Genomic DNA, 23,195 nt, shown 5'->3' with positions numbered 1-23,195 from the left:
ACAGTCCTGGTTTCCACACTTGGTGCATGCTTGGAGTGCAATGATGAACACCCGTCTGCTGCACAGAGTTCAGGTCAGAAGACTCATCCATATTGAGGATGGATAAGCAGGGCTGGAGCAGGGATCTCAAGGAATGGAGGCTTTCTGCAGATGAAGTCACATGTCTAAATGCAGAATTCTGCATTATACATTGTATATCAGCCATGTGGATTTTGGTGCAGAACAGCAGATTCCACAATTCAGTCCTGTGTGAAAGATCACATATGGGCCATGATTCACGGGCCAATATCGCCCTTTCCACCATGTAAAAGTACCCCAAGGATGCAAGGCGTTTTCATGGCGCAGCTCAAGGGATTCCCCACAGGGATGAAGGAATCCCCTGCCACAGAGAAATCACAGAATTCTCCCATTGCTTTCAATGGGGCCGGTGCTGCTGAAAACAATGGGTGATCTTGCAGGAAGATGGAACGTGCAGCGTTAGGTTTCTCGCATAACATCACGGTGCCATACGGGAGAACATCGTTCAGCTAGATCAACCCATTCAAATCAACGGGGTTCATATTTTATCACCCAGTGTCACAGGGGTGCAGCTTCTTGGGGGATAAACACGGAATAAAGAGGATGAGATTTAGGGCTCATGTCCAGCGGCGGATCCGATTTGCAGAACCCATGCGGGAGATCCGCAAATCATGCCACCCGTAGGGAGCATGGGCCTCCGCAAATTAATTAAAGCCCGCAGCTTTGATATGTGGCCCTTTCGGTCCGGCAAGCAAGTCGCAACGCGCTCCCTTTTTTTGCGGATCCCACACTGACGGCTGCCAGTCTATATCTTACACAGCAAGTATCTGCTGCGGCCCGTCTCCAGTGGTCACATCCGCATGGAAATGGCGCATATTTGGCAGCGTATTTACTTGCAGAAATGCGGTGGATTTTAACCCTTCGATTCCAAGGGTTGATGATCACATGAATAGGCAGACTGCGGCTCTAGACTCGAGAACGCAGCCGCTAAGTTACGGAGGAGAAGGAGATATCAGAAGTCTTCATGAGGCTGGTACTGTAAATGGCACAGATGGGCATTGTCCTGCGGAGGGCCACAAACTCCCGACAAGACCATATACTCCTACTACGGCGTCATCATCTATATAAGTGACCCCCGGACCCCCAAGAAGGACACAAGGCAGATTATTTCTACATTCATTTCATTTCAGACAAGATAAAAAGTTCTCATTAAAAAGCCAAAATTCAGCTTTTCAACAGGGAAGAGACACACAGGAATGTTACCCCCACTCATCGTCAGCCGATATGTAAACGCTGGATGGCAGCATGGCTCTACAGACCGCAGGACTACACTTCCCATCATTCACAGGGCTGCCAGCCCCCGCTGCCGTCCTCCCATGACCCCTACACGGAAACACTGCATCGCTATTGGTCCCTGAGCAGCAATTAAATCATAGGTTCACATTATAGTCATCCTGAGTTACATCCTGCCTTACGCTCCAGTCACAGCTAGAGCTGCACCCCCAATGTGGTGCATCATGTAGCATATTCTATGGCAGACCGCTAGACAGTCCCCTACATTTATTTTCTTCCACCCACAGCGCAAATCATTATAGGATCCTAACGAAGGTGATCCAAGTCTCCAGCATAAGATTATGGCTGCAGCTCTGGCTGTGACTAGAGCAGGATCCATGTAAATCAAGCTCAGTAGAGGCATGCGGAAACTTAGACATTTTCAATAGGATTTAGAGCTTCAGATCTGGACATTGTTGCGCTTCCAAAATTTAAAGGGCATCTTACAAAAGTGACATCCACACTGGTTACACAGAGTCGCACCGCCGAACGGAAAGAAGAAGAGGAAAGGTAGAAAATCCCAGCAGCAGCAGTTCAGGTGGAGTTAGTACATCTCCAGCATCCCACAGGTGTGCAGCTGTGCCCAGCACTCCGGCTGAAGGGGCATGTAGGGCACTTACCCAGCCCTCAGCTTGTGCCACCCCCGGAGTAGGTGACCGCTACCAGCACAAGAGCCACAGCCATACAATCAGACCCCAGTACAGATATTACAGCAGTAACCATCACCCGCTATAGTGGTTGCTTCACCCTTCACCATGTCTTCTTACCCCCTGGAGTTGAGCCTGTGGTCCTTGCGCCAGGCTACATTTACATGGGCATTATTTGTACGCATGCCAGCAAAGTGTGATATGAAGTGATTTCGATGCGTTTGGGTCCTAGAGCATTGCTCATGTCTATAAAGTTGGAGATCAAAATTTGCTGCAAGGCCCTAATTTGGGCAATTCAGAATAGCCTTTATGTTCTATGGGAGGGTGGGGGGAAAAAAACGCATCACACGCCCGTCATCCTATTCGCATGCGATGCATTTTACTATTGCAACCACTTGCGCGCTTTTTTTGTTAACTCACGTGAAAAAAGTATCGCAAGTAAGCCAGATGCAAGTTGTCCATTTAACGTGCATCAAAATTGTGGCAAAAACAGATTTTCACTGACAAATATCACCAGTGTACATAGAGCCGCGGCCGCGCTCAGACGAGCGTATTTTAACTCTTTTATGGAAACGCAAGATGGAGTTGTTGAAAATCTATGTATTAATAAAAAGTGATTTTTCACGTTTTTTTTTAAAGTGCAGCATGAACTATTTTTTGGGGGGGGTTTTGCCTCCGGATTGCTATTTTCTATTGGGTAAACACGGATCAGTGTTTGTGCAGTAGAAAAGAGGCAGGTACTATGACAGCCGCTAGGCTCAGGCTGGCGAGTTGCATCATCTCTGAGAGGACCGCAATTCCAGCATGAGTGGTATTATTTACTCCCAGAGCACAGCGCCACCTGGCTGCTGGAGAAGGCATTACATGCGGGGTGCAGCGCAGAGGACCGTACAGCAGCCTGGACACCCCGCTTCTCATCCAGTAGTCCTTTACAACCACGCTGGCACCCTGTCGCCCTCACAGCGGCACTCAAGAACACTGACCTTACTAAAAGGAGGAAGAGGACCTGTGGCCTCTACTGCAGAACTACAATTCCCAGCAGGCCATTGCATGACGCTGGCAGAACTACAAGGTGGACACGGCTAATGAGAACACAAGTTTAAAAGGAATAAAAGGTAAAATGAATGCAGACACCAGGCTTCCAGCAGTCCCATAGACGAGTGTTATACAGGGGGGCCAGGATGGGACTCGGTGGGATTTTGCTACTGTGTGCAATAAAAGCCCTGAGATTGCGTCTGCTGTAGTCACCGCACTGCAGTAAGGCACCACAAGGAGGAATGGACTCTGCACATCTCAGCCGGCGGCATCCATAGAGTTAAGGCAGAGACGGCTCCTACCGCAGGTGGTGGTCATCCCTACACCCGGAGCCCATGTCAGTGCGAGGTAACACGAGGGCTCCCGGCCCATCAGAGTCCTCCAAGGAGGAGGTATAGATTTCAAGAGTCCTGGAGGGAGGTCAGAGTCAGTGTGTCGGGGGAGAATAAGGGGAGGGAGCTGGAAGGGGCCACGAGGGGAAGGAAGGGGGTCATTTCTTTTGCTTGTTTTTGGCAGAGTTTCGGGGTGGGGTAACAGGACGGCTCTGGTTGACACCTCCGTATGCAAATAGTTTCTTGTCAGCAGGCTTCAAGATCTGGGGACAAAAAGAAACCATCAGTACAGAAAAAAACGGAGGGAGGGGGGCTAACAAAAGCCAAAAAACAAGGAGATGACACCCCAAAAACCACCATGCTCCTCTGAAGGCTATGCCCCAGGCTGCAGTAGAGCTGGGATATGACGGTATGTCCACAAGTCGTAGATTTGCTGCAGCAGGAAATGTGCATGAAAGGAGCCCTTTACACGGAACGAGCATCGCTCAGCGAATGGGGCGGAGCGAGACGTTTCTCACCGGACCACCTCCATTCCCAGTAAACAGGCAGTTCATACATTAACAACTGCCTGTTTACATGAGCTGATACTGAATGCCGATCACAAAGTGAATGAATCACCGGTCAGATGGGGCTCCATTTACATGGAGTGATAAAGCGATCCGATGCCCGCTGGATGTAATCGGTCTGTGTAAAAGGGTCCTTACCTCTTCATTTGATAGAGTTAAAGACATTTAAAGTCTTGCTGCAGATTGTATGAAAATAGTAATTCTTAAATCCCATTCCCATGTTTGTAATGGAAAGGCTGCGGGCTATTCCCCCAGTCATACTGCAATTTAACAGGCAGTCTATCAAGCCACCCCATGGGGATGGCTTGATAGACAGTCTTGTAAGGCAGCCCTGCGGCCTTTCATTAGGCCCCCGGCTGCCATGACACCTGCACAGCTCCCCCAATCTCACCGCGGGCCGAGGCCGTTTGGGGGATTTAAATGCCGCTGTCAGAATTGACAGTGGCATTTAAATGGTTAATAGCGGCGATCGGCTAATAGCTGCTATTGCCCGCGGGTGTCAGCTGTTATAAACAGCTGACGCCCGCACTGTATGAAGAGAGGTTGCATGGCAACCTCTCTTCATACATACCCCGTCGCTCCATGACGTACCGGTACGTCATGGAGCGGGAAGGGATTAAAGAGGATGTCCAGCTGTAGACTACTGCAGGACTGGCCATCAATAGCAGAGCTGCTTGGGACCCCCGCCCTGACACCGAGCAATCCCACCCTCTTCCCACTGTAATGGCATGCCCTGGCAGTGATGTTACCACCACATCCAGGGTGTGCCCATGCAAGTGAACTGGTACAACCGAGTCAGTGCTGCCACCGCTAGTAAACATGCTGCAGCGAACAGTACAACTCCATGTGAAAATATTCCATAAACTACTGCATTTTGTCCATAATTGCCCAAACTGGCACAGCAGCTGGCACTAACCTGGAAGGAGCACATCAGCGACTCGTCCACGCTCATCATGGACCCAGCGTTGTCAAACTCCCCACAGTAGTTGGGGGCGGAGAAGAGCGTCACCAGCTGTCGCTTTGCAAAGAATTCATAACCGTCCTCCACAACCTGCAGACAGTGAGGTGCGTTAGATCAGGGTGGGATTACCGGGCGCTGCAGAGCATCGCACTTGTCACTCACCTGGTGTGCTCTGCAGATCAAATCCAAGTCGTGCTTGTGAAGAAACTTTGCTACAACATCAGCACCAAAAGTGAAGGACACGCCGCGGTCATTCTCTCCCCAGCCGAGAACATCCTTGTCGGGGTCAGACCATAGCAGATCACACAAGAGCCCCTGATCGGGGACATCTGTGGGGCGCAGTATCCGTCGCACTTGCTCCATGGACTGCAGATCGGGGGACAGACCTAGAGAGAACATGACAACAGTGCAGGGGAAGTGACTCAACCCGATGACATGGATGGCGGTGGGTGGATCTGCGTATTAGTCACATCTGCTTGTACTGGGCGACGCTCCCCCATCCTGTGTGCCACACGGATTTCTAAAGCACAAGTTCTTGGCGCCGACATCGTTTACGTGAAATTGGGGACATTTCAGGTTATAAAAAGCAAAACCTTGTTGACGAGCGCATCTGATCTGCGCCGCATCAACCCGATATTCTGTAATCCATAGTAAATCTAAATACGGCCAGGAATGTCGCACCCACGCAGGGGCACAGACCGGGCACAAGTCCCACATGCCAGCAGACAGCCGGGCACCACATGAAGCCGGGACACCGAAACAAGGCGAGGGCTCCCCACATGTTCTGTGGCTTGTAAAAATACCACAAGTTTCATGGGTTTCTTTAACCCCTTGAAGACTGACAGTTGATTTTTTTTCCTCCCCAGTTTCAGAATGAATGATAACCATCTTTCTGTCTCCATCGCCGGATGAAGGCTAAATCGGTTTACTAAAAGACATGATGTGCAACATAATGCACTGAAAAAACACCAAGTGGGGTGGAAGAGGCAAAAATGCCCCCGCACATTTATACAGCGAGCATCAAGAGCGACACGTAAAAACGTCACAACCAGTTTGCTTCTTCTTCTCCGTTACCGGATTCTGAGAGATAGAACTTTGTCAACGGCTATTAGTACAATGTGGAAGTGCATATTACTGCTTGATTGGTGAGAGGGGGGGGGGGGGGGGGGTGTTGACCGCTTTCAGGGGTTTCCCACTTTAATAGGCTAAAATCTACAGCAGGCTTAAGAGTCTTTAGTAGGCCCTAGGCTGCCGTGGCAACAGAACAGCGCCCACAATCTAATCGCCAGAAACCTCTCCCTCAGCCCAACCATTTAAATGCCTTTGTTAGCACTGACCGCAGCATCTAAATGGTTAAGCAGTTGCCCCCCATTGTGTATGGAGGGGGCTACACTCCGGAGCCTCCGCCACACAAACCCCATCTACATCTGATAAACCAGGTTTGTGTAGGGTTCCCCCTTCTAAACATACCCTCCAATCCTGGGGCAAAGTCTGTCCAAGGAAGATTTAGGAAGGAAGGGGCTGCAAATTGCTGCGATTCTCCGCAGTGAGTCCATCTATCAGATCCGATCTCCGTGGAGATCCGCCACAGGATAGCGCAACACCCATGGACAGGCCTAAGAGTCCCGAGCAGTCTACGCCACATCAGAGACATCTCCATCGGACCTTCTATTGGCTGCAGCGATCACATGGGTCAACAATCCGTGTGACCGCTGCAGCACTTGTAAACAGAAGATGCCAACGCTACAGCCGCCAACAATCTACTACCCTCTGTTGGCAGCCATGTCAGTCTGGGGTAATGAGGGGCAGGGAGGTCTCTGCACTTCTCATAGACACGTCTCCATGGTCCCTAGTGGCACTCACCTCCGTGGCAGCAGAAGATCTTCTCATCCACGATGGCAGCCACAGGCAGGCAGTTGAAGCAGTCGGTGAAGGTCTTCCACAGCTTTATATTATACCGCCTCTTACCTGGAAAGAGAGCAGGCGGTGTGAGCCTCACAGGTAAGAAAGGCACATGAAAAACAAAACGCGTTCATCACAGAGAAGAGATACTATTTATGTAAAGGGAAAACCGTAAGGACACGCGGGCGAGTTATAAACACGCACTGACTCCAAATAATGCAGACAAAACCAGTAGGGGGACATGAAGAGAGGTTCCTGGCCTGGATCCCCCCCACTTACACTCATCGTAGAAGCCGTAGATGCGGTTGATGCTGGCACATTCGTGGTTTCCGCGCAGCAGGAAGAAGTTCTCCGGGTATTTGATCTTGTACGCCAGCAGGAGGCAGATGGTTTCGAGGGACTGCTTGCCACGGTCCACGTAGTCGCCCAGGAAGAGGTAGTTGCTTTCTGGGGGAAACCCACCATATTCAAACAGTCTTAGGAGGTCATAATACTGTCCGTGTACGTCTCCTGCGGAGAAGGGGAGAGCGTTAGATGGCGGCCGCGTGTCTACTGGGGCACCACTGAGTCTGCCTCTAGGCTAGGCAGACAAACCCGATAGTCAGCAGTCATACTTTGCTGTGGTGTATAGTCGGTGACCACCAATCATACGCACTGTACAAACTACAGCTTCCACAATGCAACACAGCGGAGCACTCTAGTCAGCCGTATTAGACCCGTGGTCAGTGAACCTCCTACAAGCCAGCAGACCCGTAGGAAATGGGGATTCTCATCTTCGAGATGAGTAGTAGATGCAGACCTCTGGGCACGGCGCCTGAGATAGTCTACCTTGCTGGTCAATTATGCAGTGGATTCCCCACATGTGAGCATCTTCCCCACGAGGATCCCCCAGCTACATGAAGACTGCTGGAAGGAGAACAGATTCTGAGGTCCGGCTGGGCTGACCGCAGCACTCCAAACCCGAGAGACTCACCGCAGATCTTCAGAGGGGCCTCCAGCTCCAAGAGGATGGGCTGGCTGAGGAAGATCTCCCTGGACTTCAGGCACAGGCCGCGGATCTCGTTCTCCGACAGCTGCACGTTCTTTCCCGGACGGCAGCCCTTCACTGTGGAGAGAAGAGAGATCGTCAGGTACAGGAGGGGAACAAGGCAACTAACGTATTAGGCACAGTGGGTTGTGTGCTGCTCACAGGCGGTGGCACACATCACAGCGGTGAGGAGTAGGAGGCTGGCGATGGAACATATTGGCATCCGTAAGACAGCAGTGCGCGCCCGGCCTGACTGCGGGTCTCCTGACCCAGACCCAGCATCACATATTCCCATGATGCTCGGAGTGCGGCGGTCAGGCCGGGGAATCCCCCACATTACACAAGTGCTGGCAGCTGATTGGTTGAACCTGTAAGCGCTGGTGCAGGCTGCAAATTGGCGTTCCACGGGCATTAGTGGCGTTTGCCCAATAGCACCATTGGGGTTCAGTCACACGGACGCATTTGTGAATTCAGACCACAAATTGACTTTGCAGACAATTTCAGGGATTTTTGTGTAAACTTACAATTTTTCGCCATGTGATTTTTTTCCTTCTTTATTACAGGTTTTCCCCCATTAGTGGTTTCTATGGTTACTTGTGTTAAAATTGGATCGCACTCACATTATATAAGTGCAAGCCTTTTTTTTGTTAATATGAGCAATTTTAGTCTAACCGCCCGCGGGTGAATATATCCCTTTATAACAGATCGGTGAGCCGCCATTCGGGATCCCTGGCAGGGGGCAGATTGTCTAGCCTGCAGTCATTGGGGTCCGAGTCTGAGGAGGCGGCACTGCCACTGTTATGACTGGCAGCTGAAGCCGGCCGCTACACCTCCCCCCGGGGTCAGCCGCTGAAGTGTAATACGAGGCAGCATTCCCATACATTGTGATGTGAACCCCCCACCATAATGACAGCTGATCGCTGGGAGTCCTGAGCGGCGGGCCCCCGGCTATTAACTATTGATGAGCCATCCGGAGGATCGTGTGATATTTGCCCGCAAACCCCTTTGAGCCTTACTTCACACGGGCGATACCAGGCCATGAATCCCATGCCCACATTGCCCTAGCCATCCAAGTGACATCCCGGAGGCTGTGGGGCGCTCCCATGTGAGCAGCGTCTCATTGCTGCGGGGTCCTCAATACACCGGGCTGAAAATGGGACCCCCCATAAAAGGGCCCTGTGATCTGTAGAGCTGCCGGCTCTGGGTGTAACGCTGCCATTCACTGACAGGAAGCAGCTACTTAAAGTGAACTGAATGGAGTCTATAGGAACAAGTCCACACTGTGACCCGACGGGAGGAGGAAAACCACCCCAGCAGGGCGGCGCTGGAGCGCCACCAACACTACACGCCCAGGGAGATGCGGGGACCGCTTCATCTTGGGGTACGCAGCACCGCAGTGTAGTCCCTCCCCTGGGCGGAGCCCAGTACAAGTGAGGGACATCTGTAAGCCCGTCCTGTATCAGCCGCCGGAGCCCGCCCAGTGCGGGGGGCTTTGTAAACACCCCGATGGGTTATTGAAGGGGTCTGCAACTTTCCAGCAGGAAACAGTAAGGAAGCATCAGCTGTGAGGTGACCCGCTGGTCCCTAACCCCAAGAAAGTGACCTTGTGAGTAAGATCCACGTCTGCCAGGCCTATGGCATCACCCGCACACCATCAGTACCTCTTCTATGCCGCCTCCGCCACATTTCTAGAAGTGGGTGGAGCCACACTGGGCCAATCAGATTAAGGGTCTGATTCTGGTCTGAGAAGCGGCCCCGTATGTCCCTGCAGGTAAGCCGCCACATCTGTGTGTTCTCTCCTGGGTATCATCCGGCTTGTCACACAAGCAGTAAGCCGGCGCTCCATTCCTTCCAGCGCTGCTCCACAGAGCCGAGAAAGAAGCGGCGCACACACTGACAGTTTTGTTCTTGCCACACCCACTGACCTAGGGCTCATGCCCACGGCCGTGATGGTGCCCCCTACCGCCCCCGAAGACCCCATACTCACCTCCTGGATCTGCTGTGCGCACCCCACCTGACGCGCATGCGCAGTAGATCACATGACGCAGGCGGCAGTGGGCAGGGTCACATATTGACTACAATGGAAGCCGGCCACGTGTATTCCCGCAGCACATAGGACATACCACGGTTCATTCCACGGCGTGAACATCGAGCCATTAGCTTCAATAGAACCTAGTAGCTGGAGTAACGCGGCGGAAATCCGGCCGTGGGCATCAGCCCTTATCAGGCGACTGCCGTCCTAGACGTTGGAGCAGGAGAGGAATTTTTCCCTCTAGACCATTGAGGGGGCCGCTCCTACAAAATACATTTTTCTTCATCCCTATTCTCCCCCCACCTGATTACCTGTCACACTCTGGGGGTCTCCTCTGTGCATTCCAGTCACTTCCCTGCAGCCCCCTGTCTGATGCTCATCAGCTGCCATCTTAAGGCAGAGATTTTTTATTTTCCATTTCAACTCTCTCATGATGCATCAGCACAGCATTAGCTGAGGCTTTACCATTTCTGCCTGCTGGGTGGACCGTTTATCATTACCTCCTATATTCACCTAAATAAGTTATAGCCCATAAGTGTACAGTTAGGAGGATGAGCTGTGATCTCCTCTACCATACCTGTGTGATCATCATCAGTAACTGACAGGAGTGTTTGTGTCCCCCTCTAGGCAGTCTTTGTGGTAGACATCATGTAACAGCATCACACAGACTGAGGATCTGACTAGAAACGGTATACATAACCCCAAGTAGATCGGAGCTGGTCAGAACTGAGATCACATGACCGAGAGGGAGGAGGCTGGACAAACTTATTATATACACATACATTCTCCATCCAGGTTCACGGTGCGATGGTCCCTCACTAAAATTAAAGCTGCACCTGCAGGCTCGGGGTTTCTGGAGATTTCAGTTCGGCGCACGGAGGCGGCACCAGGTACCACAGGTGTAGGTGTATTTACACAGCTGTGAGTATTCTACTGTATTGCACATGCAGATCACACACACCTTTGGATTTCAATGGCTAATTAAAGGTACATTTACACACAACGATGATTACTTAAAGTGCGCTCGAACGCCATCTTTTGAGCGATTATCGTTGCTAGTAAATGCGTGCACTTTGTCCATCGCGAGTTCAGCTCAGCTTAAAATCCGTGGTCCCTGATAAGAGGGACCACACGCTGTGTTCTCTGCAGCAGCGCTGATAACATTCTTCCAGTTGCTTGTACGGCTGGAGAACAAAATGTAGAGAACAGACCACCTGCTGTTCTCCAAATACATGCAAATGCAGCTAGTTAGCTACTAATGGGCCGATCCACCAGTAGCGAACGCCAGACGATGGCGCAGAGCTGTCAGTGTCTGACGACTTGTGAGCGATCATCTGTGTGTAATATGTGCGTTATACACCAAACTAGGACATGCTGGGTTTATTTTTGCGCAACCAAAAGGCGCACACAAAACCCACACGGGACGGCACCCACTGGGGGCCCTGCGCTCTGATCACCGCCCCCCCCACTGGAGGCCCTGCGCTCTGATCACCGCCCCCCCCACTGGAGGCCCTGCGCTCTGATCACCGCCCCCCCCACTGGAGGCCCTGCGCTCTGATCACCGCCCCCCCCACTGGAGGCCCTGCGCTCTGATCACCGCCCCCCCCACTGGAGGCCCTGCGCTCTGATCACCGCCCCCCCCACTGGAGGCCCTGCGCTCTGATCACCGCCCCCCCCACTGGAGGCCCTGCGCTCTGATCACCGCCCCCCCCACTGGAGGCCCTGCGCTCTGATCACCGCCCCCCCCACTGGAGGCCCTGCGCTCTGATCACCGCCCCCCCCCCCCACTGGAGGCCCTGCGCTCTGATCACCGCCCCCCCCCCCACTGGAGGCCCTGCGCTCTGATCACCGCCCCCCCCCCCACTGGAGGCCCTGCGCTCTGATCACCGCCCCCCCCCCCCACTGGAGGCCCTGCGCTCTGATCACCGCCCCCCCCCCCCACTGGAGGCCCTGCGCTCTGATCACCGCCCCCCCCCCCCACTGGAGGCCCTGCGCTCTGATCACCGCCCCCCCCCCCACTGGAGGCCCTGCGCTCTGATCACCGCCCCCCCCCCCACTGGAGGCCCTGCGCTCTGATCACCGCCCCCCCCCCACTGGAGGCCCTGCGCTCTGATCACCGCCCCCCCCCCACTGGAGGCCCTGCGCTCTGATCACCGCCCCCCCCACTGGAGGCCCTGCGCTCTGATCACCGCCCCCCCCACTGGAGGCCCTGCGCTCTGATCACCGCCCCCCCCACTGGAGGCCCTGCGCTCTGATCACCGCCCCCCCCACTGGAGGCCCTGCGCTCTGATCACCGCCCCCCCCCCCCCCCACTGGAGGCCCTGCGCTCTGATCACCGCCCCCCCCCCACTGGAGGCCCTGCGCTCTGATCACCGCCCCCCCCCCCACTGGAGGCCCTGCGCTCTGATCACCGCCCCCCCCCCCCACTGGAGGCCCTGCGCTCTGATCACCGCCCCCCCCCCCCCACTGGAGGCCCTGCGCTCTGATCACCGCCCCCCCCCCCACTGGAGGCCCTGCGCTCTGATCACCGCCCCCCCCCCCACTGGAGGCCCTGCGCTCTGATCACCGCCCCCCCCCCACTGGAGGCCCTGCGCTCTGATCACCGCCCCCCCCCCACTGGAGGCCCTGCGCTCTGATCACCGCCCCCCCCCCCACTGGAGGCCCTGCGCTCTGATCACCGCCCCCCCCCCCCACTGGAGGCCCTGCGCTCTGATCACCGCCCCCCCCCCCACTGGAGGCCCTGCGCTCTGATCACCGCCCCCCCCACTGGAGGCCCTGCGCTCTGATCACCGCCCCCCCCACTGGAGGCCCTGCGCTCTGATCACCGCCCCCCCCACTGGAGGCCCTGCGCTCTGATCACCGCCCCCCCCACTGGAGGCCCTGCGCTCTGATCACCGCCCCCCCCACTGGAGGCCCTGCGCTCTGATCACCGCCCCCCCCACTGGAGGCCCTGCGCTCTGATCACCGCCCCCCCCACTGGAGGCCCTGCGCTCTGATCACCGCCCCCCCCACTGGAGGCCCTGCGCTCTGATCACCGCCCCCCACTGGAGGCCCTGCGCTCTGATCACCGCCTGCGCAGACTTGGCCTCTGTAACACGCACCACAGATGTGTTCATGTGAATAAGCCCCAAGAGGCGCGCCGCTTCACACAGTTGTTGCTGCGACGTGTGAAATGCTGATTAAGGTAAACAGGCCGCCGTCTCTTTAAGAGGGTGGCAGACCCAGCGCGGCCTGATGCAACCAGTGCTAATAAGTAAGTGCCCCCGTGGGACTCTGTCACCAGCCCAGACCGCAGACTAATCCCCCAATTCTATTTATTCTACAATGCAAAGGGCAGCACTGGACTTGGCAGCGGCGGGCGACACCAGCGAGACGCGGGCAGCGCCACTTGACTCGAGTGATTGATCTGCACTACTTTCTCCTGCCAGTCACCCGGATATAAGAGACGAGCGGCGCCACATCAGGGCACTAATACTTTGTTATGGGGTCTGTAACAAGCCCCTCTACCTCCTCTCCGGGGGGACGGATCCCAGGAGTGGGGTCCTCTATATGGCTGCAGGGTGATCCGTCAGACGCCACCGCGCCATTTACAGTGTGTGGAACTGCTGGAGATTACGGACGCATCACTACCATACACACTATATGGCGCGGTTGCAGAAGACCACCGCTGAGCTCAGACCCTGGTCATGTGATCAGACCCTCAGGGTGACACGTTTATGACCCCCCTCCCTAAACGGTAACGAAGATGCCCCTGCATGTGACTGTCTGCATCCAGGATTACACCGCAATACTCGCAGTGCAGCGCCGACCTCATCCAGGTACCTCCCAACCCCCGCGACCTTCAGACCAGCTCCTGCACAGGAAGAGGGCGCTGTAGATTATAATCCCCTCCTCATGGCTGCGGGAGGAGGAGGAGGGGATCATTATAAGCAGATTACAGTCTTGAAGGTGCAGCGAGCGTTAGAGCCGCGTCCGCACGTAATACACCATAATCTAATTATGGCGAGATCCATGCGAACGGACACATCCAGTAAACAAGGGCTTATACCCAGGGGTCGCGCAGTCCGCCCCTCCCCATATATCAAGTTATGGCGGCATCTCATCGGTTGCCATGACAACTGCGCCACTTTCCCTATGTACTAATATCTCTCCTATTAGCCAGCAGTGTGACGACCCCCCCCCCCCCAAATCACTAACGAGGGGTTTGCAGTCAACAGGAATTTTAATTAGCTATTGCTCACACGGTGTTAAAAACGCGCCATTTCTGCAGGAAGCCTTCCAAGAACGTCTAACGGCGCTTCCTGCAGAAATACGGAAGTTACGGCGATCTGATTCCATGCCGATCCAGCGATGACGTCACGCAACTTACCTGCCTGGAACCTACCACCAGGGGGGAGATAAGTGGCGGCTGCAGGTCGGGGCACGCAGCAGCCAGTCACACAGTCATACCGCCGGAGCCGCCTCCCTGTGCATCCTCCGTATGAGCGATGGGGGAGTTCTCACCCCTACGGCACAGAGATGCGATTCTGGCTGCTCTCACATCCGCGCTGGAGCCGCCGGTCGCAGATACGCCGCGGCACGCAGGACTACTTCATCCGGTAAGACGCCAAGCAGCTGAGCGGACCCCATTATAGTCAGCGGGGGTCCGACCAGCTCCGTCACAAGACAGACCCTGCGGGGAGCAGAACGGGACGTTACGCAGCCTGCGGTGGAGGGGCGCGTGGGTCTGAAGTGGGCTCCATCCGGGTCACACAGGGGACGGCAGAATACCGCGCGGGGGCAGGGGAAACACTACTAGCTGATGCAGAGCACAACGCGTCCTGGAGAAAATGGCGCGGCATGAGGCCGGCACGAACAGCGAAAAATGGACACGCCAAACATATGGAGCCGGCGCCACAGCAGCCATAGTAACCGAGAGGCCCAACCCGGCCCAGTATATATTAGTCATACAGACCCCCCCATGCAGGAGATAGAGACACACACACGTATAGCACACCACTATTTACAGTGTATACGACAACCCTACGTATATCACACCCAGTATATATTCCATCACAGTATACAATACACTCCTTATATAATGGGCCCCTGCATATCATACACACCTTAGAATATATCCCTACATACAGTATAAGTGCCCCTACATATCACACACAGTATATACACTACACCACATATATAACATATCCCTATATACAGTATAATACACACGCAGTATAAGTGCCCCTACATATCACACACAGTATATACTACACCACATATATAACATATCCCTATATACAGTATAATACACACACACACAGTATATGCGCCCCTACATATCACACACAGTATATAATATATCCCTACATACAGTATAACACACAATATGTGCCCCTACATATCACCCCCAGTATTGAATACACCACAGTATATAATATATCCCTACATACAGTATAATACCCCATATATACACTGTATAAGTGCCCCTAAATAGCACACACACACACACACACACACACTATATAATATATGGGGATATATATATATCTCCATCTACAGTATAACACACACACACACACACACACAATATATGCGCCCCTACATATCACCCCCAGTATAGAATACACTGCTTATATAATAATGCGCCCCGACATATCACCCCGGTATATATTACGCCATGCAGTATAATAGCCCATATATACAGTAGATGCGCCCCTACATATCACCCCCGGTATATACTCCACCCCTATGGAGCCCACATAACGCCGCCCACGCAGCGGCCGGACACAGGGCTCCTCCGCCCGCAGCTCTCACCCTCCAGCAGCCGCTGTATGATGGAGTCGAGGTTGAGCTTCTCTCCGTCCCCCATGCTGGCCGGTAACGTCTAACCGTGAGTAGAGGGGCAGGGAGGCCGGTTGTCCTGGATACGAGGTGATCACGTGTCAGCCGGTCCCGATCTCCGCCGGCAAATGACGTCACTGCACGCTCGAGGCCTCCCCAGGGACGGCTGCGTATTTCTGTGAATGGGGGGCACGTAGCGCGCATGCGTCCGCCAAAGAGGCCTGATCCGATTGGCTGAGGATGACGGAGGAATGTAACTTTTTTTTGGACCACACCTCTTTCCGTTGCGTGAGGAGCTTTAAGGGATGGAAGGAAGACACGCCCCAGCTGCGCTCTGGTTGGCTTAGTCGAAGGCATCCGCTGATTGGTGGAGAGTCTCAGAGGCAGACTGTTAGTGACGTCAGAGCAGGGAAAGGCAAACTCGAAGCGTGATTGGCTGTTGTAGTGTATGAGAGATCCCGGCATGATGGCAGCATCCTGTGCTGAGCAGGCCACAACTCGTCTCCGGTCTCTCATGATAACCAACAAAATGGCAGCCAGCCAACTCTGCTCATGGCATGATTCCTGGGCCGGAGCTGGCTGGCGACATGTAGCTGCTTGTAGTGTCACAGCCATACGTCCCACCCATCAGCAATGCACCTGCCATGGGAATGTTACCTGGAGGTTGCAGGCTGTTGCCATGGTGACGGCGTCTTCACATTGGCGCTCAGTCTTTACACTTTGGCTGCAGATCCGAGCCGGCCCATAACGTCAGATCGTCCGCGATCACTGATGTCATTAGAGCCGTGGCTGCGGCGCTCTGTGTTCACTTTACATGTGCAGCGCTGGCAGCCGTATATATTACTATTTACTGGAAGGCGGCGCCATAGGTGTACAATACGGGGGGCGGCGTCCGCAGGCTGCCGCTGGAAGAACCGTATACAGTGGCATATTCTGTGTACGGAACCGGACAGGCCGCTATGCCACACCGCCAAATCCGTACACCAGCCCAAGAGGCCAAGGGACAGTGCGGGCCCCATCGGGTAAAGGAAGCCCCACGGATACATTCGGCGTCGACGCTGGTGCATTACGAAACGTCATGTCATCCATCCTGTCACGGCGCTAAACTGTGTACGAACGCCATACATTTCTTCGCGGACCTCCCGCAGCGCCAGGATACTGACGTATTAGCCTTTTTTACACAAACTTAAAGGGGAGGTCTAGGAAGTCAACAAAAGGGCCGCCATCTGTGCAGCCATTGTGATCCCGCTTCTGGGATGAAATGAGGGGAGGGGGGCGCAGCCAGGAGCCGCACAGCCTGAACGGTCATCTTGACAGAAACGAACAGCGTTGCATCACCTTTAGCGTGTTGACACAACCCAACGTAGGATGGTGGCGCAGAGAGCAGCAGCACCGTCGTGGCGTTATACGTGATGGGTAGATACACCATTCCTGGCCCTGTGCCCGATGCTGCCGTGGCGCTCGCTTGTACTGCCGCGTCCGGTCTCCCATATATTTCGTCCGCTGCACCTCTAGCCTGACCCGGTTTGGGGATCTCGGTGGCGCTGCTCACCTGAACTCTGTCGTTTTACCTGCATTCAGCGACGTCACCATTAAAGGGGTTTTCTAAATAAAGAGGTTTATCTTTAATCTACAAGCTAGGGGATAAATGTCTGATCAAAGCCATGCACCTGGCATCCATCCCGAGAACAGTGCCCCCAAATGCCCGCTGTGGATGGAGCAGTGATGAGCATCCTCAACCACCGCGCCATTCAAAACTGAAGGAAGGGCGGCGAGCGCTGCGCTGGACAATCTCCCTCCACCCCCTAGAAGTACACATGTACACCCATTAGCACGGGGCATTTAGGGGTGCCAGTCTGGGGATCACTGGTAGGACCCCAGCAATCAGACACTTATTGCCTATCCTGTGGCTATGGGAGGGCAAAACCCCTTTAGCACTGCGGCCCTTTTTTCATTTTTCCTATTTCCTCCCCACTTTGAAAAACATCATAACTCTTCACCGTAGCCGTCTGAGGGTTGTTTTTTTGGGGAAGGGCGAGGTGTATTTTTCCTGGTGCTATGTAATGTACCATATAATTACTGAAAATGGTTAAAAAATGTCTAAGTGGAGTGAAATGTAAAAAAAAAAACCTAAGTTCCACCATTCCATTATCTTGGAAATGGGATGACCAAAAAACCACAATGAAGGCCCTGTTTTTATTTTTAATTTTTAGGGATGAGCGAGTATACTCACTCGAGTAATGTGCTTTATCCGAGTATCGCTGTGCTCGTCCCTGAAGATTCGGGTGCCGCTGCGGCTGACAGGTGAGTCGCAGCGGGGAGCAGGGGAGAGCGGGCGGGAGAGAGGGAGATAGAGATCTCCCCTCTGTTCCTCCCCGCGCCGGCCCCCGAATCTTCTGGGACGAGCAGGGAGATACTCGGCTAAGGCACATTACTCGAGCGAGTAGTGCCTTAGCGAGTATACTCGCTCATCCCTATTAATTTTCCATCCAATTTTCAGCATGGGGGATGAATAACGGGTTACTTTGATAGATCAGACTTTTAGGGACGCAGTGATAACAAATGTTTTTTTTTTCATTATACAAAATACAAGGAAAGGTTTTTTTGTTTTTTTTACTTTTAATAGCTTTTAGTTTTTTTAAATAATATTTTTTTTACTCATTTTTACATTTTCTTGAGTCCCCGTTGGGGACTTGAACTTGTGATAGTTTTAATTGCTCTTGCAGGATAATGTAATACCATGGTACTATGTTAGAAAATGATTTGACAGGCTGTCTATCAACCCACACCACAGCCATGCAAACTGGACGGCACCCAACAATCTCATGGCGAGGGAGCCGTTCAGGACCCCACAAACCTAATCGGCGGATTTAAATGCCAATGTCATAAGTGACAGCAGCATTTACTGGGTTAATGCCGAGATAACAGTGTTAACGCTGATCATGGCTGCTGCTAGCGAGTGTCATCTTTGAGAGAGCCAGCACCTGCATTATACGGAGCGGGATTGGTTCCTGGACCCCCTCCATACACCTCGAACCTGCAGGATGTAGCCATCAGTGTGAGTGGTGGCGAGAAGACGGGAGTGTAGCCCGCCACATCCAGACCGGGAAGCTTCATCTGAATCTTCCTGCTTCGGTAGGGGTAACAGACCTCACAGGAGGTTGCTGGAGCTCAGGAAGTTTCCACCTTTGTGCCCCAATTGTATGTCTGAGGTAAACCTAAATGAATTCAAGTCTCAAGGTCCAGATGAATTACATCCTAGGATACTAAAGGAAGCAGCAGAGGTCATTGCTGAAGCACTTGCCATAATCTTTGAAAATTCCTGGAGGACAGGAAAAGTCCTAGAAGATTGGAAAAGGGCAAATGTTGTCCCTATCTTCAAAGAAGGGAAGAAGGTGGATGCAGGAAACTACAGGCCTGTGAGCCTGACTTCTATACCGGGAAAGATCTTTGAACAAATTATTAAACAGCATTTATGCAAGTACTTAGATGAGAATGGAGTAATTAACAAGAGCCAGCATGGGTTTGTAACAAACAAGCCATGCCAGACAAATCTAATTTCCTTCTTTGACAGTATCACCGACTGGTTTAATCAGGGAAATACGGTGGATATAGTTTTTCTTGACCTTAGTAAAGCATTTGACAAAGTATCTCATACCAAAAAAATGACCACATATGGGATTGACAATGCAACTGTTAGGTGGATTCAGAACTGTCTGAGTGATTGTACTCAAAGAGTGGTCATAAATGGCTGCACAGCCAAGTGGAAGAATGTGGCAAGTGAGCTACCACAAGGCTCTGTCCTAGGAGCAGTGTTGTTCAACCTTTTTATAAATGATCTGGAGGAGGGAATTGATGGGAAACTGATCAGATTTGCTGACGACACAAAGCTAGGAGGGATAGCTAACACTAGGGAAGAGAGAGAGGATTCAAAAACATCTAGAATAGCTTGCACAGTAGGCAGCTCAGAGCGGGGCCGCTATCTTCTGTATACAGCTGTTCTCTTCTCGGAGCGCTCAGTTGGTATACAGTTGAGCGCTCAGAGTGGGGTATACAGAAGACAAGCAGGACGCTTGTCTTCTGCATACAGCCGTTTTCTTCTCAGAGCGCACAGTTGGTATACAGCTGAGTGCTCCAAGTGGGGTATACAGAAGACAAGCGGGACCATTATCTTCTGTAGACAGCCATTTTCTTCTCGGAGCGCTCAGCTGAGCACTCTGAGCTGTGGGGTATAAAGAAGACAAGCAGGACCGCTTGTCTTCTATATACAGCTGTTTTCTTCTCGGAGCGCACACCTGGTATACAGCTGAGCGCTCCGAGTGGGGTATCCAGAAGAGAAGCTGACCGCTGTCTTCTGCATACCTGGGATTTGTTCTCCAAGCAGGATACCAGCCGAAACAATAGTATCAGCGGTATCCTGCTGAGAACTTACCATGGCACTGATAAGGCTCATCAATAACTATTAGCAAGCTGAAAGTCAGCGAAAAGTGCGTGATGGCCGTGTGTTTAGACAACGATTATCACTAGGAAGATGGAAGATGAGCAAATTTTGAGCCATAATCGTTGTAACTAAATGGGCCGTAACAATTACAGCTCAAATCACTGACAGGAACAGAGAGCAGTGAAGGGCTTGGTGATGGGGAGAAGAGGGGGACGGAGTCTTCACGTACTGTGAGCGTAGAAGATACAAAGCGCAACGGTTCATCTAATGGCAATCGATGAGACGGAGAGGAACTTCTACTCTTCTGTTTCTCTTCCTCCTCTTCTCATCTCTAATCTTCTCCACCAGTGAGGACATTAGGAGGCTCCGGGAACTCTTATGTCTTCAGCTTAGAAGTTTTGAATGTCAGTAAAGAACGGTCACTTCGTTAATATAAATCCACACATCAGAGGTTATTTAGGTCCCTGAGGAGTTCGTTGTGAGCGAAACGCGTCGGCCCAGGACAATGCATACCATCTGGTCACCTCTGAAATTATAAGAGATGACAGCAGTGATTCAGCTCCCTTCCCCATCGGGGAGTGTGCCCGATACGACTGACCGAAGCTGATCAGAACCAGGATACACCCTTCAGGAACTTACCCCCACCACATGAATAGGGAAGGGGGATTTGGGACGAAATGGTACCTCAAAACCTCAAATCCCAAACACTACAAGTGGTAACTGTTTTAGGCCGCCTGCAGACGAGCAGGTCGGATCCGGCAGCGAGAATTCTCGCCGCGGGACCCGACCCGAGAGCCTGCAGGGACGAGCGCGTACTCACCCGCGCCTGGCGGCCCCGGCTCTTTCATGTGCTGGCTGCCGCGCAGCCGGCACATGCGCAGACCGGAGCCGGGTGAGTGCGAGCCCCGCACAAAAATAGGACATGCCGCGGCCGTCTGCATAGGAGTGCGTATTGTAATGCACTCCTATGCAAACTTTCAGTGGCGGAAATCCCGCGGGAAATACCGCCGCGGGATTTCCGCCCGTGTGCAGGCGGCCTTACTAGTATTTTTTCTTTTTCCCATCACTGTGAGGTGACTGTTTAGTTTTTATCTAATTAATAAAAGTTACATTGTGTAGTCCAGTCAGTGATACAGCTGCGCGGCCATACGTTAGACAACACTTGCCCAGCTGGGCTCAGAAATGGGCGAAGATAAGGGTGAGCGCAGCGGCCAGAACAGATCAGTGGGGGCTGCTCTATTACCTCCTCCACTATCACTTAGTACTTTTTGTACTCGGCCCCCCCGGACAGCACCTCTAGGCCGTATTCACACAGGGGATGTTCTGCTGTGAGTTCTATCCAATCCCAAGAAGGAAGAGACAGACGAAGAGAATCCATTAGATTTGAATGCGCTAAAAACTCACACAGGTCATTTTTATCACCCAGACAGTGAGAAGCTCAAAAAATGGCTGCAGGTCCTTATTGTGCGATTCGTGTTGCCGTTATTTTCTATTGAAGCGTAACAAGACGACGGATCTAAACTGCAGGCAATTTTTTTTTTTTTTTTTTAAAAAGCCTCACGGAGTGTAGGGCAAAAAAAACTGCTTATGAATAACGCACAGAAAAATCGTATGGAAAAATGGGCCGTTTTCACTTACGAAAACCGCACTCCTTTGTGTGAATACAGCCGTAAGGCCCCTTTACACGCGAAGACAAGCTTTTGAAGGATTGAAATATTGACAATTTTAGCGATCGTTTTGCATCAAGTGTTAATGGACACTAAATGTCCATTAGTACTTTATAATCTTCAGTTGCATGTAGGGGGCAGTATTATAGTAGTTATATTCTTGTACACAGGGGGCAGTATTATAGTAGTTATATTCTTGTACATAGGTGGCAGGATTACAGTGGTTATATTCTTGTACATAGGAGGCAGTATTATAGTAGTTATATTCTTGTACATAAGGGCAGTATTATAGTAGTTATATTCTTGTACATAGGTGGCAGGATTACAGTGGTTATATTCTTGTACATTTGCATGTAAAAGAGCCTCCAGGAGCTCTTTGCAAAGCGCAGCATGTGGTCTGAGCTCTGCACACAGCTACTTTGTTCTCGCACGGGCTGATGGCAAAATACAATGTAATCTCCGACTCCTGTGCTGAAGACAGTGTGCGGTCCCTGTTATCCCTCTCCGGCTGACCTTAAAATCATCTTTCAGCCAAAGAGTGAACGATGGCAGAGTTTACACCTAATGATTATTGCACATGTGCCATCGTTTAAACGAAGTTTGAGCGATAATCGTTGCGTGTAAATGGGACTTTACACCATGAAACCCGGATGAGACGAGGTGTGCTTCTATAAGAATAAATAGAATGACAGAGGAATACGACATACATCGCAGGACCCTCCCCTCAAATAAAAGAGCGTGGGTAACTATAGACTCCAGAGCTGTCCGCTCATTAACCCTTTCACCTCTATGAAAGCTGGCTGATGCGTCAAGAAAACAGCAGGACATAATTCCTTTTAGCAGCCCGCAAGAAGAGAAGGACATCGCGACCAAAGTCCACCAGAATCATCCTTCTTCATGTAACAGCCAGCAGCGCAGGCCTCCAGCCAGATGTTATAGGGTTCGGCGGTTCAGTGTCCGGATCTCCGGGTCAGATCGCTGCTCATCCCTCGCTTTGGCTTTCTGCAACCTTTTAGTGGCCTCAGCAGAGCGAGTGCTGGATTTAACGTATCTCAATAAAGTAACTATGGCGGCAGGAGTCATTCCAGGGATGCGGAGGGCGGCTCCGATCTGTGGAAGGAGAAGGAAACACAACTTCACTAAAGCAATCAGTTGTAAAATGCACCACCTAGAGGTATCATACTACACCGCAGCAGCAACATGGAGCTCTACAATGAGAGGAAGACAACTGTTATCTACTGGATGATGCCTGTTACATTCTTGTACACAGGGAGCAGTATTATAGTAGTTATATTCTTGTACATAGGGGGCAGTATTATAGTAGTTATATTCTTGTACATAGGGAGCAGTATTATAGTAGTTATATTCTTGTACATAGGAGCAGTATTATAGTAGTTATATTCTTGGATATA

At 52.3% G+C, this 23,195-nt stretch overlaps 2 protein-coding genes across 2 annotated transcripts in view; both read right to left on the bottom strand.

Moving 5' to 3' along the window:
* Positions 1-1,182: 1,182 nt before the first annotated feature.
* Positions 1,183-15,884, bottom strand: LOC136577073 (serine/threonine-protein phosphatase PP1-gamma catalytic subunit A-like). Its single transcript, XM_066576785.1, has 7 exons — positions 15,649-15,884; positions 7,767-7,898; positions 7,073-7,303; positions 6,755-6,859; positions 5,054-5,277; positions 4,847-4,981; positions 1,183-3,627 (listed from the first exon to the last, which is right to left on the bottom strand). The coding sequence occupies exons 1-7, from the start codon at positions 15,701-15,703 to the stop codon at positions 3,523-3,525; spliced, it is 987 nt and encodes a 328-aa protein (XP_066432882.1). The 5' UTR covers positions 15,704-15,884; the 3' UTR covers positions 1,183-3,522.
* Positions 15,885-22,067: 6,183 nt separating this feature from the next.
* MTO1 (mitochondrial tRNA translation optimization 1) overlaps positions 22,068-23,195 on the bottom strand; it is a 28,008-nt gene continuing 26,880 nt past the window's right edge. Inside the window, exon 13 of the mRNA XM_066576784.1 lies at positions 22,068-22,893. Within this exon, the coding sequence (XP_066432881.1) occupies positions 22,717-22,893 (177 nt within the window). The 3' untranslated portion in view covers positions 22,068-22,716. The remainder of the gene's footprint in view (positions 22,894-23,195) is intronic.

This window comes from Eleutherodactylus coqui, chromosome 8, assembly GCF_035609145.1.
Source record: "Eleutherodactylus coqui strain aEleCoq1 chromosome 8, aEleCoq1.hap1, whole genome shotgun sequence".
In the NCBI taxonomy this organism is placed as follows: domain Eukaryota; kingdom Metazoa; phylum Chordata; class Amphibia; order Anura; family Eleutherodactylidae; genus Eleutherodactylus; species Eleutherodactylus coqui.
The sequence above is the reverse complement of the archived record's forward strand: the minus strand, read 5'-3'. Positions and strand labels throughout refer to the sequence as shown.